This window comes from Papio anubis, chromosome 1 (genome assembly GCF_008728515.1).
Source record: "Papio anubis isolate 15944 chromosome 1, Panubis1.0, whole genome shotgun sequence".
Classification (NCBI taxonomy): Eukaryota; Metazoa; Chordata; class Mammalia; order Primates; family Cercopithecidae; genus Papio; species Papio anubis.
In genome coordinates, this window is record NC_044976.1 from 185,691,470 (window position 1) to 185,711,105 (window position 19,636).

Below are 19,636 nucleotides of genomic sequence, written 5' to 3' on the forward strand. Positions count from 1 at the left end.
ATTCTGAAGCACCTGCCTACCCCTCAGGAAGCAAGAGACAGCTCCTTCTTCCCGTTCCGGACCATGGTGCGTTCGCACGCATGCGTAACACGGTGACTCCGCGCTTGCGCCGATATTCTCCGCTTGGGGCGGATGCCCTGGGAACGTGTGAGCGTCCGCGCCCAGCGCGCGCGTGCGCAGTCGTATTTTGAGGGTTTCCGCCCTCTACATTCCCGTCTTTCAAACCACCCCACCACCTCTACCAATCATTCCACTCTCCTCGACTCTTTTACTGCATTAGGACGGTCTGCTCTCTGGCACGTTTTCTGGAGCGAAAACCGCTTGGGACAGAGAGACTCCCTTTGCCAGGAACCCAAGTCTCCGAGGGCGCGGCATTCGTGTTTGAGCGCAGCCCGGCTGCGTCCCCAGTTGTATCCCCTGCCGCGCCCGCCTCTTCCGCCGCTCTTGCGTGCGCGCACGGCCGGCCACGGCGCGTCGGGGTTGGCTGCTGCCGCGACAGCTGCGGCGGCGGCCTCGACAGCGGTAGTGTCTTCTACTGCGCTTTTTTAGTTTCCTCCGCCCCCTCCCGTCGGACGCTGTTGTGTGGTTGCCTTAAAAAAAAAACGCAACTTTATTGTTCCTCAGCCCCACCTCCCGGCTCGGCGGGCGTCCGCAGGATGCACTGAGGCGGAGAGGAGGTGAGGCGGCGGAGGGTCGAGGTCGCGGTCCCTCTCCTCCGAGCGTCCGGCCGGAGGGGAGGGAGTCACGATGTCTGGTAGCCGCCAGGCCGGGTCGGGCTCCGCTGGGACTAGCCCCGGCTCCTCGGCGGCCTCCTCAGTGACTTCCGCCTCCTCGTCTTTATCCTCTTCCCCGTCGCCGCCTTCCGTGGCGGCTTCGGCGGCAGCGCTGGTGTCCGGCGGGGCGGCCCAGCCCGCCGGCTCGGGCGGCCTCGGGGGCCCAGTGCGGCCTGTGTTGGTGGCACCCGCCGTGTCGGGCAGCGGCGGCGGGGCGGTGTCCACGGGCCTGTCCCGGCACAGCTGCGTGGCCAGGCCCAGCGCCGGCGTGGGAGGCAGCAGCTCCAGCCTAGGCAGCGGCAGCAGGAAGCGACCTCTTCTCGCCCCTCTCTGCAACGGGCTCATCAACTCCTACGAGGACAAAAGCAACGACTTCGTATGGTGGGTTTGAAGAGCACGCCCTCCTTGTCCCTAAATTATGAGTTTCTGCCGCTTAGGCTCGGGGGTGGGGGGTGGCTTGTTGGAGAACCTGGGATACTGGTCCTGTGGTGGTGTCTGCAGAGGGATTCGAGCGTTTGCAGGTTGGTGGAGTGAAGGAATGTTGGAGTAGCAAGGCAGGGTGGGGATAATAAAGAGGTAGATAAGTGTTGCTGAGGAGGAAGTGAAGGGAGTTTAGGGAATAAAGAGGGAAGAGGGTGGAAGGTCAAATAAATGGTTTTGGATAACAAAGTTGGCAAAGAGGTTGAGTCTTAAAATTTTTGGCTCTCTGATGAATTGAGCACCCAGTCAATCAGGAGTACTTGTTGAGATGAATTAAATTTGCAAGTGGAGAGGACTAAGCTTCCTGGGATGCAGAGGGATGGAATTGGTCAGAATTTATTTGAAGTATGGTAGATGATGCTGTAAACATAAGCATGGAAGTCTTATAAAGACATGCTTTTTATAATAATGTAAGTACCCATCGTATGCATGTGTAAATATCTCTCTCCTGACATTTCGAAGGATGGGCCACTTAGGAATCTGCTGTTAAGACGACTGTAGTCAAAGTCTGTTAACAAATTTTTCACTTTTCCACCAAGTGTCTTGAAAAGAGAGAACCAAATTTGTTAAATAACGTCCCTGTGTCAGATGTAACTGTACTATACTGGATAACAGAGGATGCTGGAACTTCTGACTTGAGAAATGCTAGGTATAGACATTTTGTCATCATAGTTGGCATCTTGGATGATACAGAGTAGCATTTAGTCAGGACATTTGGGATGGAGGGGTTAGTCGTCGTATTAAGTGAAAGGTGGAGTTGATTGTGTTGCTTGAGAGTGTTTTGGAATTTTTATTGGGTTTTAGATATTGGTAGGATTATGAGAAGTAATTGCTGTTAGCTAGTTAAGAACTGGTAGTGTTTTGTACTTTCCCTTTTGAGGAAATTGTTGATCGAATATTAGGCATGTAGGAAGTTGGCTGCTTGCACAGTCGTTATGAGGGAAGTTGATTCAGATCAGAGTTGAAGATGGTCTGAGTTGGTGATGTTAAATATGATACAGCTAGAAGTTGGAACTGTTAGGAAAGTTATTGATTAGGCTTACAGTTTCTAGTTCCTGCAGAAAAATGATGTCTTTATTCACCTTTCTGCTTTTTTGTACATTATTCTGGATCAGAACTAATCTGTTTTTCATTGAACATTTGAGGTATGATTGTTATTTATAAACAAGCAGTTTATGGTTGGGGCTGAGAAGTGTTTGCACTTCTACACAGTCGATAGTGCGAGTAGCTAATAAGCTAATGAAACAAAGGGGGGTGTCCAGAATTTAGTTGTCTTTTTAGCCACTGTTTGCATTTTCATTTTTAGTATACTTAACGAACACAAACGTGTTAGTTTCCATGTAAGTACATAAAATTGAGTAAAAGATGTGAGAAATAAAGAATCGATCATTGTCATTCAGGAAATACTTGTATGACATTCACTGTTGGCCAGGCACCGTATGAACTTCAGTGCACTGTAGGCTATGCTATAGGGAAATGGGAACCCTGACTTTTTTAAAGAGTAGAAATTTGTATTTGAGACGGAGTCTTACTCTGTCACCCAGGCTGGAGTGCAGTTTGACCATCTTGACTCACTGCCACCCCTGCCTCCCGGGTTCAGGCAATTCTGGAGCCTCAGCCTCCCGAGTAGTAGCTGGAATTACAGGCAGCTGCCACCACATCTGACTAATTTTTTGTATTTTTAGTGGAGACGGGGTTTCACCATGTTGGCCAGGCTGGTCTTGAACTCCTGACCTCATGTGATCTGCTTGCCTTGGCCTCTCAAAATGCTGGGATTACAGGTGTGAGCCACCGCGGCCCTGAGTATTCCACTTTCTAAGAATCTCATTAGTTAATTATTTCTTTTTCTGGTGAGGTTTAATATTCAGAAGAATTAATTGAGAGTCTGATTTAAAACTCAAGCCAGGTTTGATTTTGGCCAGACTCTTGGGGTAGGATGATATGGATTAGGCAAGGCCCAAGGAATCCTTTTTTTTTCCCCCCTCCTATTTGGCTCTGGGTCTTGTCTTGTATGCCCCAAGGTCAAACTGTGAACCAATTCAAATTATTCTAGGCTTTTATATTTAAATGAAGCCCAAGTTTGAGTAATGATAATTTCTTATTCATTTATGGGACATTTTAAAGATATGCATATGCTTCACATTATATTTTATCCTTAGAACAATTCTGTGATGTTATATATAACCTATTTTTAATACAATACTAATTGTTTTCTCATTGAGGCACAGAGAAGTAATTTTGTTTCTCATTGGACAGGTAAGGACAAAGTGAGAACTCAGATTTCCCAGTTCTCAACTTTGTGTTTTCTTTGTGTGCAATTAGATAATTTCAGATCTGTAAGTTCAAGTACATGTATTTGGCCTAGTGGTTCTTAAGGGGCATAGATTGGAGGAGAAGCAGCTGTTTCATAATCATATGAGATAAATGTTTTATCCCTCACCACTCCCTTTTCTTACCTGCCCACATCCCAAGAGAACGTATCTGAATTGGAGGCTGGGGTGGGCAGTGTAGTTTGCATATGCTCCCCTGGTGATAGGGATATGTCCTTCTCCCCTCCTTGAGAACTGTTGATTTAAATAGTCACATACCTAATTTCAGTAATAAACACTGGCCTCTCTTGAATAAACAGTTTAGGGGTTTAGGTTTCATTTTTATTTTTTATTTGACACAAAAGGTTGAAGGTATTATCAAGTTGAATGATTTTAACAGTGTTTTATTGATGGGGAAGATACAGGACAGTAGTATTTAGCTTGACATTGGATACATCTTCAACATTCAAAGGAAATCTTTGTTATTTTGATTCTTTGCAAAATTTTATTATATGGTTCATTTAACTAGACTATGAGTCTGATCTGTATTTGAAAGATGACTTCTGTTTTTTGTACTGACTCCTTTTTAAAACAATTCTATAATTGCTGCCTTTTTATTAGGTTTTCCAACTATCTCAAATGAAGTTTTCTACCTCTGCAAGTCCCAGCCATTCTTGCAGCAGAAATATGCGTTTGCATGTAGATAGTAAGCTCTTTATGAGAAAGTTGACTTTAGTCATCTGCTTGATAGAAAGTAGTTAGGATCTACATTAAATAGATCTATCATTCAGTAAATATGCGACTGCCTATTTTGTGTTAAGCTAAGATTTTCTCTTCTTAAGGAGCTCATGATTTAATATGAAGAATGGCTTTTAATTGTGTAATTATAATATAACCTGGTATCATTGCCTCTCTTAGTATCATGGCAGATGTTAGTACCATTCCTTTTTCTTAGTGCCATGGCAGATGTTAGATACTCTAATGGACTGTGCATAGCACAATATATAGCCATTACCTATTAATTACATTTAGCACTAAAGATGAAGCCCATTGATCATCCTTGTTAATATAACTGGTTTCCTTTTTTTTTTTTTTTTTTTTCTGTTTTTGAGACAGGGCTCTCCCTATGTTGCCCAGGCTGGTCTCGAACTCCTGGGCTCAGGCAGTCTTCATCGCTTAGCCTCTCAAGTAGCTGGAATTAGAGATGGCAGCCACTGCCTGTAATCCCAGGCTATTTTTAATAGTCTGAAAAACACCTGGCTCTGTTTTTCAGACTATTAACAAGTGAGGGTGGGCACCTTGGTTCACGCCTGTAATCCCAGCCCTTTGGGAGGCCAAGGCAGGAGGATTGCTTGAACCCAGCAGTTCGAGATCATCCTGGGCAACATGACGAAACCCCATCTCTACAAGAAATACAAAAATTAGCCTGTGTGGTGGCGTGTGCCTGTAGTCCTAGCTACTCAGGAGGCTGAGGTGGGAGGATCACTTGAGCCTGTGATGTCAAGTCTGCAGTGAGCTATGACTGCGCCACTGCACTCCAGCCTGGAGGACAGAGTGAGACCCTGTCTCTGAAAAAAAAAAAAAAAAGGGAAATAGAACATATCACAGAATCTGTCGTAATAAAGATAGTAACAGTTTGTGCAGCAATGTATATGCAATGTATTTCTCACTGCGTACACTGGTAAAAATTTTTTTAAAGTCACTGAATTGTAGGACTGAATTTCCTATGATAGATAGGAAAGTGGAAAGTTCAAGTGGCTTTTCTTTTTAGACCATTGTGAGCTTATAAATACAAGACTAAATGTATTTTAAAGAGCTGTTAAAGCATATTCAGTTACTGGAATGAACCAGCATTTATTATATTATTATTATAGTAACATCTGTCAAGAACTTACTTGAACCTGCAAAAGTCAAACTTGATGCTTCTTTTGCTTTATAATACATGTGCCATTTGGATGACAATGATGAAACATACTCTGCAGGAGATGGCATATTTTATCAGACCTGTTGGTACTGTCAGACCTATGGACTATCAGATGGTAGGGCATCAGCATCAATGGCAGCAGAAGACTTCTGTGGGTGATTTAAATGATAGAGAAAATAAAGATGATTATGAAACAGGATAGGAAGACTATTAACTTTGAATTGTGATCTATAAATTGAGAAGGCGGTACTTGTGCAGTAGTAATTCATTACTAAAGAATGTGTTGATAAGCAGTTACCTTTTCCTTTTACAAATTTTTATACCTTTTCTGATAAGGAGCCAACATTACATAGGTGGGTATGTTCTATCTAAGAACTGTTACTGATTATAGTAACTAGCCTTAAACCTTGTTGCTTACTATTCCTTCTTGTATGTGTATGTTTGTTCTTAATGGTGATTTCTTCGTGTTTTATATTATTATTTCAACCTGCTACCCTTTTCCTCAGAAAACTTGCATAGGTTGGGGGGAAAGGCTTTTTTGACGGTGAAATTAGCCCATTGTCTTTTTCCTGTTAAAATTTATATTACAGGGTGAGTATCCTTTATCTGAAGTGCTTGAGACCAGAAGTGTTTTGAATTTTAGGGTTTTTTTTTTTTTTGGTTTTGTTTTTGAATTTTGGAATATTTACATTATATTTACCAGGTTAGCATCCTTAATCTGAAAAACCTGAAATCCAAATTGCTCCAGTGAGCATTTCCTTTGAGAGTCATGTTGGCACTGAAAAAATTTTGGATTTTGCATGATTTTGCATTTCAGATTTTCAGATTAGGGATATTCAATCTGTATACCAAATAAAATGTTTTTTAAACTGGGCATGATGGTGCATGCCTGTAGTCTCAGCTCCAGGAGTTTGAGTCCATCCTGGGCAATGTAGTGAAACTCTGTCTCTCAAAAGTTAAAATGCTTTTAAAATTCTTGATCTGTTTTTATATGTGGTGTTGTCTGTAGGACAAAATTCTGTAAGCATTCAGGTTTTTGTGCAGACTTGTCTTTGCCTTCTACCTTGCTCGTTCTTTGTCCTCTTTCTTTATGTATGTATGTATGAGCCAAGTTCTATTCAGATAGGTTGGTACTTTCTCAAACAATATATTAATTGAGAGTAACATGTTTTTCTTTATATCCTAAAATATGTTAGTTGTCCTTTCATTTTTCACAATTAAGTTTTATGAACTGATTTTGCGTCTGTTTCTATATAAAGTGGAACATAGAATGCAGTAGGTGGTCTGATTTCTGTTTATTGTATTTCTGGTGTAACCATTGGGAATTCATCCTTGTGTCCTAATCTCTGGTTTGGGATGGTACATTTCTTCCCCAAATTCAGAATTGGAACATATAATCCATGCTCAAGTGTCTAGTGCATTGGAATCATCTGTCTTTAGTATTAATTCACGGGTGGGCATTTGGCTCTAAATAGAGATAATGAGACAAAGTAGGCTTTGTAAAAATTACTGATGACTGTTTTGGGGGTACTTTTAGATACTTGCATCTCAAAGTTCATAAATGCCAAGTCCACTCAAATGAAGATGGAATGTGTTGTACTGACAGTTAGTTTGGGACAAATACTCGTAATAGTAAGTGCTCAAATATAAATTGCTATTTGCCAAGCACTGTTTTAAAGGTTTTACATTACTTGCTTAATCTTCAGAACAACTGTTTGATATAGATGCTCTTATAGTTCCCATTTTGTAGATGAGGAAATGAGGCTCAAGAGAGGTTATATAACTTGTCTAAGTTACACAATTAATAATGGTGGTGCCAGTATCTATATTCAAACAATTTGACTCAGAGGTCAGGTTCTTAACCACTATTACAAATAGTTACCCAAGTTAACCACCTATTTCCTTGCCTTTATTTAGAGGCCGATTTTGTTTAAAATCAGCTTTACTAAGTTATAATTTGCATAAAATAAGTCACTGGTCGTAAATGTGTAGTTGAATGAGTTTTGACACATGAATACACCTGTGCAGTCACCACCTTAATGAAGCTATGATACATTTGCAGAAAGTTGACTTTTGCCAACACTTCATACTCTGTGTCTGCCTTCACACCTAACACCTGGCAACCAGTGATCTGCTTTGTATTGCTGTCATTTTGCTTTTTCTGGGATTTCATATTAATGGAGTCCTTTAGTAGATAGTCTTTTGTGTCTGGTGTCTTTCATGTGGTATAATGTTTTTGAAATTCACTGATGTTGAATGTACTATTTTTTTTTCTTTTAATTGCTTAGTAGTATCCCATTATTGTATGGATGTAACATGAGCTGTTTATTTTCTGGTTAAAAGATTTTTGACTTGTTTCTAGTTTTTGACTATTATTTAGAAAATTCTGTAAGCATTCAGGTTTTTGTGCAAACACGTCTTCACATTTCTAGGGTAAAAATATCTAGTAGTGAATTGCTGGGTTCTATGCCAAGTATATGTTTAATTTTAAAATAAACTGCAAAACTTTTTAAAAACTGCCTGTACCATTTTCCGTTTCCTTTTTTTCTTTTTTTTTTTTGAGACAGAGTCTTGCACTGTCGCCCCAGCTGGTGTGCAGTGGCGCTCTCCTGGCTTGCTACAACCTCTGACTCCGGAGTAGCAATTCTCCTGCATCAGCCTCCCGAGTAGCTAGGATTACAGGTGCCTGCCACCATGCCAAGCTACATTTTTGTATTTTTAGTAGAGATGGGGTTTCACTATGTTGGCCAGGATGGTCTCGATCTCCAGACCTCATGATCCTCCCGCCTTGACCTCCCAAAGTGCTGGGATTATAGGCGTGAGCGCGCCCGGCCACCATTTTGCATTTCTACCAGCAACAAATAAAAGTTCTTATTGTTTCACGTTCTTGCTAGCGCTCTGTGTTTTCAGTCTTTTAAATATTAGTCATTTTTGTGGATATGTAGTTTTATCTCATTGTTATTAACATATTTTTATGTGCTTATTTTTCATTTGCATATCTTTTGTGAAGTGTCTCTTGTAATCTGTGGCCCTTTTTTTTCCTGTAAAATTGCTTGTCATCTTGCATTGTAAGGGTTCTTTATGTATTCTGCATACATCTTTTGTCAGACCTATGTATTGTGGTATTTTCTCTTAGTCTGTTGCTTATCTTTTCATTTTATTAATAATTTTTTAAAGCACAAAAGTTTTTTCTTTTTTCTAATGTATCGATAAAGTTTTCAATTTTGATTAAGTCCAAATTGATTTTTATTATTTTTAATTTTTGTGTTCTAGCTAAGAAATTAACACCAAATTAGAAAACATTCTCGTGTATTTTCTTCTAGAAGGTTTATAGTTTTCTTATGGTTATGATCCATTTCAAGTTAGTTTTTATATACTGTGATAAGGGTTGAAGGCTTCATTAATATTATAACATCATATGTTGAAAAGATCATCTCTGTTCATTGAATTTTCTTGGCACCTTTCTCAAAGGTTAACCATATATATGAGTTTATTTCTGCAATTTTTATTCTGTCCCATTGGTGTATAAATGTTTATCCCTACATGAGTGCCATACTGTTTTGATTATGGTATCATTATAGTACATCTTGAAATCATGTAGTGTAATTTTCATCCTTTATTTCAAAGTTGTTTTGGTTATTTAGGTTCTTTACATTTCCACATAAATCTTAGGATTATCTTGCCAATTTCTACAAAAAAGGATGTAGGATTTTAATTTTGGTTACTTTGAATCTGTGATTTAATTTGGGAAGATGACATCTTAACATTATCGAGTCTTTTGAATCATGAACATAGTATATTTCTCCAATTATTTAGGTCTTCTTTAATTTCTCTTAGCAGTGTTTTATACTTTTCAGTTTGGGTTTTTCACCATATTTTTAAAATTTATCCCTAAGTATTTTATGTTTTTGATGGTGTTCTAAATGTTGTTCTTTTAATTTCAACTTCTAATTGTTGCTAGTATGTAAATACACTATTTTTTATGTTGTCCTTGTATTTTATGAAATTTTAAGTTTACTTACTAGTTCTAATAGTTTTTTGGTAGAACCTGTAGAATTTATAAGAAAAAGATCCATGTTATCTGTATATAAATATATTTTTACATCTTTTAAATGTATATGCCCTATTTAAAAAACATACATTAATGGATTTGTTTGATTGGGTAATTGTTTAAAAGGATTTTTTGGACCTTTATTAGTGAGGGATACTGGTCTGTGATTTTCTTTTAATTTATTTCTAGTTTTCATATCACACTGTATTGGTTTGCTTTGGCTGCCATAACAAAATACCACAGATTAGGTGGCTTAAATTTATTTGTTTTCTCATAGGTAAATAGAAATAGAAATAAATAGAAATTTATTTTCTCATAGGTCTGGAGGCTAGAAGTACAAAACAATGTGTAGGCAGATTTCGGTTTCTTCGGAGGCCTGTTTCCTTTCTTTTTTTTTTTAAAAGAGGTGGTCTTGCTGTGTCACCCAAGCTGGAGTACAGTGGCACCATCACTGCTCACTGCATCCTCAAACTCCTGGGCCCAAGGGATCCTCCTCCCTCATCTTCCTAGTGGTTGGCTCTACAGGCACATGTCACCACACCTGGATAATTTTTATAATTTTTTAATAGAGATGAGGGTCTTGCCATCTTGCCTAGATTGGGCCACTTTTTGTTGTGTCATAACTTTGTCACCCCTCAGTCTGCGTGTTGCCTGTGTCTTAGAAGAATCCTGCTTGTATTGGATTAGGGCCCACCAATATGACTGTATTTTACGTTGATTATCTCTTTAAAGGCCTTATTTTCAAATGCAAAATCTGAGATACTGGGAGTTATAAAATAGGGCTTTTCTTTTGTGAGGGATGGAAATACAATTTAACCCATAACATAGGTATTATTGCTGGTTTCACTTGTTCTTTCCCTCCCTCCCTCCCTCCTTCCCTTCTGCCGGTTTCACTCTTTCTTTCTTCTTTTTTTCTTTTTCTTTTTCTTTTTTTCTTTTTTTTTTTTTTTTTTTTTTTTTTTTTTTTTTTTTTTTTTTTTTTTTGCGTAGAGACAGGAGTCTCACTGTGTTGCCCTGGCTGGTCTTGAGCTCCTGGTCTCAAGTGATCTTCCCATGCTTTGACCTCTCAAAGTGCTGGGACTATAGGCATGAGCCACTGTGCCTGGCCAGTGCTGGCTTCTAAAAGAAGGTAAGAAATGTTTCCCTTCTATTTTCTGAAAGAGTGTGTATGAAATTGGTGTTTTTCCTTAAGTGGTTGATGGAACTTTCTAGTGAAGCCATAGTTTTAGACCTTCATATATTTTGTATGATTTCACGCCTTCCCTTTGTGGGAAGGTTTTTAATTACTAATTCAATTTCTTTAATAGACACTACTCAGGTTCTATATTTCATGAACGTTAGTAGTTTTAAGAGTTTCTTCATAACACCCATGTTGCTGAATTTACTGGCATAGTAATAATATATCCCTTATTCTTTTAGTATCTTGGATTTGTTAATGGTGTCACGTCTTTCATTCCTGATATTGATAATTTGTGTTCTTGTGTTTCTGTTTTCCTTGAACGGTTTAGCTAGAGGATTATTAATTTTGTTTAACTCTTTTCAAATGATCAACTTTCATATTATTGATTTTCTGTATAGTTTGTTCATTTTCTATTCCACCAATTTTCAGTTTTACTTTTTAAATTTCTTCTGCTTACTTGGAGTTTCATGTTGTCTTTTCTGGTTTCTTAGTACGAAAGCTTAGATCATTGATTTTTGGCCCTCTTTTCAATAACAGCACTTAATCTTATCAATTTCCCTTTCTAATCCCTACTTTAGCTGTATCTTCAAATTTTCAAGCAGTTCATAATATTTCTCATTTCCCTTGTGATTTCTTATTTGAAACATGGATTATTCAGAAGTGTGTTGTTTATTTTGCTTGTACATATGCAGGTTTGTTACATGGGTATGTTGCATGATGCTAGTGATCCTGTCGCCCAAGTAGTGGACGTAGTACCCAATAGGTGGTTTTTCAGCTCTTAACCCCCTCCCTCCCCGATTTTGGAATCCTCAGTGTTTCTTGTTCCTGTCTTTGTGTCTGTGTGTACCCAGTGTGTAGCTCCTACTTAAAAGTGAGAACATACGGTGTTTGGTTTTCTGTTTTTGTGTTAATCCGTTTAGGATAATGGACTCCAGCTGCAACCATGTTGCTACAAAGGACATGATTTCATTCTTTTCTATGGCTGCAGTTGTTTAATTTCTACACGAAAATTCTATGTCTGATTTGTGATATAATTCAACTTGGTTCAGGTAATATAGTTTGTATGATTTTAGTCCTTTTGAATTTATTGAGACTCGTTTCATGGTCCACCATAAGCTTTATCTTCACTAATGGTCCATATGCACTTGAAAAAAGTGAGTATTCTGCCATGTGTAGGCTGGGGTGTTCTATACATGTCAAATAGTAAAGTTGGTTGATGTGTTATTTAAGTTCTGTATACTCCTGTTCATTTTCTGTATACTTGTACTGTCAGTTAACATGTTCTTCAATCGCCTCCAGTGCTAACTAGATTTGGCTATGTCTCCTTTTAGTTCTCTCAGCTTTTACTTCATGTATTTTGAAGATTACACAGATTTAGAGTTGGCGAATTGATCTCCTTATCATTTTGAAATGTCACTCTATATTCCTGGTAATATTCCTTGTTCTGAAATCTACTTTGATGTTAATATAGCCTCTTCAACTTCCTTCCTCCCTTCCCTCCCTCTCTCCCTTCCTCTTTTCCTCTCCTCTCCCTCTTTCTCTTTCTCTCCTCTCCTCTCCTTTTTCTCTTCTCTTCTTTGAGACAGGGTCTCACTCTGTCACACAGGCTGGAGTGCAGTGGCGTGATCACAGCTCATTGCAGGCTCAACCTCCCAAGCTCAAGTGGTCCTCGCACCTCAGCCTCCTGAGAAGCTGAGAACACAGGCGTGGGCCACCACATCTGGTTGATTTTTTTTTTTTAATTTTATTTTTTAGAGACAGGGTCTCGCCATGGTGCCCAGCTGATTTCAAACTCCTGGGCTCAAGCGATTCTCCTGCGTTGGCCTCCCAAAGTGGAATTACAGGCGTGAGCCACTGACCTGACCTAGCTTTCTTTTCATAAGTGTTTACATGGTATGTTTTTATTCTTCATGTCTATTATGTATGTGTTGTAATATTTAAAGTGGATTTCTTGTACCCAGAGTATAGTTCTGTCTTCTTTTTTATTTAGTATGACAATCTGCCTTTGTTGTTGTTGTTGTTTCAGACAGAGTCTTGCTCTGTCACCAAGCTGGAGTGCAGTGGTGTTATCTCCGCTCACTGCAACCTCGACCTCCTGGGTTCAAGTGATTCTCCTGCTTCAGCCTCCCAAATAGCTGGGATTACAGGCACATGCCACCATGCCCAGATAATTTTTGTATTTTTAGTAAAGACGGGGTTTCACCATGTTGGCCAGGATGATCTCGATCTCCTGACCTCGTGATCTGCCTCCCTCAGCTTCCCAAGGTTCTGAGATTACAGGCGTGAGCTACGGTGCCCAGCCGACAATCTGCCTTTTAGTTGGATTAGCTGGACTGTTTACATTTTAACATAATTATGATGTGCTTGGTTTTGTGTGTACTGTCTTGTTTGCTCTTTGTTTTCTATTTGTCTCTTCTATTTCGTTTTTCTTTTTTTGTTGCTTTTTTGTTTTTGGGATTAATTGGATATTTTTAAGATTGCCATTTTATTTCCACTGTTTGCTTATTAATGATTCTGTGTGTTTGGTGGGGGGAAGTGGTTGCTCTGAGATTTACAATACTCATTTTTAAACTTTTCGTGTTCTACCTTCAAATAATATTATTTCATATACAATGTAAAAATTTTGCAATAGTGTATTTCCATTCTATAGGATCCATTCTGCTACTTATTCCCTTGTTGTCAGAAGTGTTAATTCTCTCTTCCTTTTGTTTAAAAAAGTGAGGTAAAATTCACACAACTCTGAAATACATGGTTTTAAAGTGTACAGTTGTGTTTTTAGTACAGTTGGCAGTGTTTCACAACCATAACCACTACTTTCAGAACATTTTTATCAGCCCCTAAAGAAAGTCTGTACCCATTAAGCAGTCACTTTCCTTTTCCTGTTACCTTAGCAATCACTAATTGACTTTCTGTCTTTATGGATTTACCTATTCTAGACACTTCATATAAATGTAATCGTCTAATATATGGTCTTTTGTATCATATGTCTTTCATTTAACATGTTTCTAAGGCTCATCCATGTTGTAACATGTATCAGCACTTCATCCTTTTTTATGGTTGAGTAATACTCCATTACATGGGAATATTATTAAATAACATTTGGGCTGTTTCCACTTTTTGTCTATTATGAATAATGTTCCTGTGAACATTTGTGTATGAATTTTTGTTTGAACATATGTTTTCTAGTCTCTGGGGCATTTACCCACAGTGTAATGGCTAGGTGATATGTAATTGTATTTTACTTTCTGAGTAACTGCCGAACAGTTTTCCATAGTAGCTGCATTACTTTTTTTTCCTACTAGCAATGTATAAGGGTTCTAATTTCTCTACCTCTTGTCAACATATTATTTTCCTTTTTGATAATAGCCAACTTAATGGGTGTGAAGTGGTTATTCATTGTGGTTTTGATTTGCATTCCCCTTTTCACTAGTGAGGTTAACCATCTTTTCAAGTGCTTGTTGGCCATTCATTTATTACTCTTTAAAGGTTGTGTTTTCATCTTTAATAATTAACTTGAGTCAGACATAAGTATGCTTTTTGGTAGCCAAAGGGAAGTTAAGGGAAAGTTGTCATCCAGATTTTCACTATTTGAATCCATTTCATGTAGTGGTATATGCAATATACAGTGTTCGGGTTTTTTTTTCAAGAGTAGAAGACTAGTTTAATTGGTACTATCTTTTAAATTCAGCACCATATTTGTGAAATAAAACTTAACTACTGAAACAACGTTTTTAAAAAGTTAATCTTAAAAATCAAGTTAGGGATACAAGGAACACGTTTCCCGTGGATTTTGGAGATTTCTTTGACCCCTGAATAATGGGATGGGGATACTATCTAATGAAATGTATTACACATGGTACCCTGTTCGTATTTTCTTATATTGTAATAGAAATTTCTGTTTTTATAGCTCCTCCTATGTAGGCATCTGTTTTTCTTCTGTGTGAACTTGGTATCTTCCCCAGTTGATTGGCCTGTGATTGGGTACTCTTCTGAAGTGTGACCAAAGCATAGCAATTACATCTTACTGGAATTGGCTTGAAAGGTATTTTGGCCAATTATATTTTGTGTTTTAGAAATTGGAAATAAAATGAGAAACACTTGAGTTGGCCTAAAGTTCTTGGTGTAGTGTTGGTGCTGAAGGGGCTATATATTGTAAGCTGGTAGTCTTGAGAAGCAGAAAAATATTAGTCATATTAATGGTAGAGCACTAGTGAAGATCTGTATCTGTGTTTGAGGCCTGGTACTGTTGTTACTTGCGGTTTACTCTGAGAGGAATCTCCTGATTGTTTCATCTGTACCTAACTTGTGACTACAAGACGAATTAAATCTTCTGTAACTGTAAACCTTTGGTGGTAATTAGAACCGATTCTGTGTTTGGGTGGGAGCCTTGGGACTGTGTGAATGGAATAAAATCCAGGAAGAGATTAAGAACGTATTGGGGTAAGAGGAATCATTAGAGATACTTCTTGGCCATAAAGTAGCTCCCTGATTCAGTCTTACTGTTCCGTTACGGATACCAGAAATTGGCTCACTTGCATTATCTTTTCATGCCTATTACTTGTGTTAATCATGGGGTCCTTTCTTTCCTAGTCCCTTGTGGTCTCATCCTTTTCGAAGGTCTGACCCTGAAGCTAGTGCATAGTTACTTAGAATCCTTATTTAAAAAAATATTTTATTGTTAAATTACAGAGGCTTAACATGATTGCCGCTATGCTATTCTTTTGCTTCCTTACCTCTCTTCTTATTCATGGAGCCTGCGACTTAAGGCAATGTTAAACACAGGTCTTGATGGAGACAGATTAGGGAGGAATCACTTTACAAAATATCAAATAAGTTTAATCTCTGCTTTTGAAAAACTGTAGGTTTAAGTTTTTTAAGGCTTTTTATCACAGCAAATGGAACTGGGAAAGAGTGAGATGATGGGACATAGACTGGAACTTAACTGCTGCCTGTGAAATTTGGTTCAGAGGATCTAGCGTTATCATTATAGGTATAAAGAAGAGTTTGAGATTTTTTTTTTTCCCCTTTTTACTTACTTTTGTTTCTTTCAGTCCTGAATATACTTGGGGCCGGTTGAATTTGGATGCTGCTTTTGAAGGAAGTAAAGGAAAAATTAAGGAATTAAAGGGAAAAGAAGCTAGAGAAATTTCAAGTTTTGAAAATTTTGTGAGGAAGGAAGAAACATTACCATAGTCCTTTTGCCGGGTGTCTTTCATTTTTGAAGTTGTATATAAATTTGAGTGTATTTAAAATAATTTTTCCAAGGTCTTCTATGTGCTGATAGCTGTGGTTTTGATTTTCATAATCACAAGGATGCATATTATTATTATTTACTCTTCTGAAATTATAGCAAGATAGAAAGAACACTGGGCTTGTAATTTAAGACCTTGAGATTTAACTTTGGACAAATAATCTATTGTTTTGGAGTCTGTTTTTTCATGTATAAATTGGGATATACTAATATTCCATAAAATTATGAGGTTTAGGTTATATAATGCATGTAAAAAGGCATTATAAATTATAAAATCTCAAAGAATCAGGTGGTTATTTGCTAGAGTTTGGCATTTGGTATCAAAATACGAAAGTGTTCCTGTGGTCCTGTTTATGTAAGATATAACTACTGCTTGTTTTCCTGAATGACTCTAGATTGTGCCTGGCTCTGATTATTTTGGTAATATTATTATTATTTTTTAGTATTTAACCTTTGAAAGATTGAATTTTTTTTTTTTTTTTTTTTTTTAGTTGGAGCTAGTACTACTATGGGACAGTTGACACATTTTATGAAAGCAAAATGGAGTTAGCATTTGTACCAAAATATACATATATTGAACTATGTACATGTTAGTTTGTTAGACAGTTCTAAGATGGTACTTTGTAAGTACTTATTAAATTCACTTAATGAGTTTGGATGCTGCTTTTGAAGGAAATAATGCATATGAAAGGGAATCACAAATAGACCACTGATTAATGATGTTACTTGGGCCTGATTGTAATATGACCCTTGATTAACTGAGATAATATGTTGTATAAATGCATATTAGGTACGTGAAATAATTTTCTGTATCTGGATCTGTTCTGCATTTTTTTTTAATGTCCCAAGTGACATACATTATCTTTTGGCAAGCTTAATGTTGTGCAGTATATCTGTCCTTCTGGCAATTGGTATAAAAATTTCTTCTTCATAGCATTCAATTACTTGAAGAACACGATTTTAATTAACAGTGACAAGAGATAAAAGTTAAAAATAATCTCTACTAATACAGGTTGAGTGTCCCTAATCCAAAAATCTGAAATTTGAAATGCTCCAAAATCTGAACCTTTTTGAGTCCCCACACAACTCGCAAAGAAAATGCTTATTGGGGCATTTTGGATTTTAAATTTTTAGATGAGGGATGCTGAACCAGTAAGAATATAAATGCAAATATTTCAAAATGCGAACAGATCCGAATCTGAAACACTTCTGGTCTCAGCCATTTTGGATGACGGATATTCACCCTCCAGTAGTTTGAAGGATACTCAGTTTTTTGTTGCATTTAAAGTTTTGTGGTGGGAGTTGTAAAGTCAGATGCCTCCAGTAGCCATCTTTTTTTTTTCCCCCTCTGAAATCATTATCCATTATGCTTATTTACTCTTGTGTTCCTTTCTTTTTCATTCTAATTCTTTTCTGATTTTTTTTTAACCTCCCTTTTAAAGTAATTCTTTCTTCGGAACAAAAGTTTCCTAAAGTTTTCTAATTGAGAATTTTTTCTTTCAGTGTTTTACTTATTGTTGTATTTATTTCTTTCAGTCCATTTTGAAATATTAGATTATGATTGTCATTTGTTTTGGTCATATTTTTCTGGCTTTCATTGTTTCTAGGGACAGTATTATGTTTTTTTGTTCATTGGGAACCTTTGTTTCTCATTTTTTAGTGATGAAAGATAAATGTGTTTTGAATTTATGTTCATCATTACTATTTTTAGAGCTCTTTATTTCTTTGTGTGCATCCTAGTTTCTGTCTGTCTTCATATTCCTTCTGCTTGCAGGATTTACGTTTATGTATCTTGTAGTACAGGTCTGTGGGCAGTGAATTCTCTTAAATTTGTGTTTGTTTGAAAATGAGTTTATTTGCTTCATTTTGAAAGTTTTTTTTGAGTATAAAATTCTGAGTTGAAAGTTTTTTCTTTTAGTATTTTAAAGAAGTATTTTTGTTTCTCACTAAACAATGAGAAACTAAGAGTTCCCAACGGAAAAAGAAATGTAATACAGTCCCTAGAAACAATGAAAGCAAGCCAGAAAAATATGACCAAAACAAATGACAATTATAATCTAATATTTCAAAATGGACTGAAATAAATAAATGCAATGACAATAATAAAATAACTGAAAGAAAAAATTCTCAATTAGACAGTGCCTGCTACATTGTCTTTTGGCTAGTATGGTTTCTGATGAGAAGTCTGTTTCTGTTTTTATCTTTATTCCTCTGTATGTAATGTGTCTTTCTTGGGCTGCCTTCAAGATTTTCTTTTTATTTTTGGTTTTAACAGTTTAAGTGCATTGTATGTGTTAGGGATATTTTCTTAATTTTGAAATCCCTATTTAGGGATTTCTGAGTTTCTTAGATCTGTGGTTTGATGTCTTTCGTTATTTTAAAAATGATTTCAGTTACGTCTCTACATTTTTTTTCCTAACTCTTTCTCTGCCGTCTATGACTTCAATTATATGTATGTTAGAACATTTCACATATGTCACAGCTCTGGGATGCTCTGTTCTGTGTGTGTGTGTGTGTGTGTGTGTGTGTCTGTGTCTGTCACTTAGGCTGGAATGCAGTGGCCTGAGGAGAGGAAGAGAGAAGGGCAATAGCAGGTTAGTGGAGGAGTAAGAACACAATGAGGTTTGCCATCTAATATGGGTGCAATTTGTGGCTCCCCAAAACAGTTACAGTAGTAACATCAAAGACCACTGATCGCAGATAATTATACAGGTATAATAATAATGAAAAAGTTTGAAATATTGTGAGAATTACCAAAATGTGACACAGAGATATGAAGTGAGCACATGGTGTTGAAAAAGTGAGCTGCCAACAGACTCGCTCAGTGCAGGGTTGCCCATCCTCCTTGAATGCTTTTGATTGACAGTGTTACAGGGGTCCTGAATGGATTGTTTTTCTAAATGGATGGTTCGAAATGGATAAGTTTTTCCCTTAACCTGCTGTTGGTGTATTCTTGTTCTTCAAAATTGGAAAGAATTAATGGTATTTCATTAGGATCTTCTCTTCATTTCTGTAGTTTCTGAGATTTTTTCATCCCTTTCTTGGGAAGGGGAGTAATTGGCCAACCCTTCTTCTTGTATTCTGTTCTACCTATTTTTGATAGGAATTCTTTCAAGTTTTTGGCTTGGGTGGATAGTACCCTTCCTAAGTATTATAGTCTGTGCAGGCTGCTATAACAAAATGCCGTAAAATAGGTAACTTAAAAACAGCAGAACTTTATTTCTCATGTTTGTGGAGGCTGGGAAATTCAGATGAAGGCATAGGGAGGTTTTTATGTCTGATGAGGGCTAGATTCCTGATCCACAGACAGTGCCTGCTCTCTGGATCTGCCTGATGTCATGGAGGAAGAGGGGATAAAATTCCTTTAGACCTCTTTTGTAAGGGCACTAATCCCATTCATGAGAGTTCTGCCCTCATGACCTAAAAATCTCCCAAAGGCCCATGTTTTAACATCACCTTGAGGGTTAAGATTTCAACATACGAAATTTGGGGGGACGTAAATATCAGACGATAGCACCAGGCTTATTACTGATGTATATTTTCCCGTATTTTCTCTTTTTGGTGTATTCTGCCACTTACTGAATGTTGTGTGCCAGGCATGGTATTTAGCACCTCATAGATATCTTGTTAATCTGTGTAATGATTCTATGATGTAAATATCATCCCTG

The 19,636-nt window shown here is 37.6% G+C and overlaps 1 protein-coding gene across 19 annotated transcripts in view; it reads left to right on the forward strand.

The window, feature by feature from the left end:
* The first annotated feature begins 238 nt into the window (after positions 1–238).
* Positions 239–19,636, forward strand: part of COP1 (COP1 E3 ubiquitin ligase) — a 264,253-nt gene continuing 244,855 nt past the window's right edge. For 18 of the 19 annotated variants that reach the window (XM_031658336.1, XM_003893610.5, XM_009194948.4 and 15 more), the window contains exon 1: positions 239–1,154. In XM_031658336.1, the coding sequence (XP_031514196.1) occupies positions 748–1,154 (407 nt within the window). In that variant the 5' untranslated portion in view covers positions 239–747. The remainder of the gene's footprint in view (positions 1,155–19,636) is intronic. The other variant, XM_021930303.2, reaches the window with a different exon arrangement.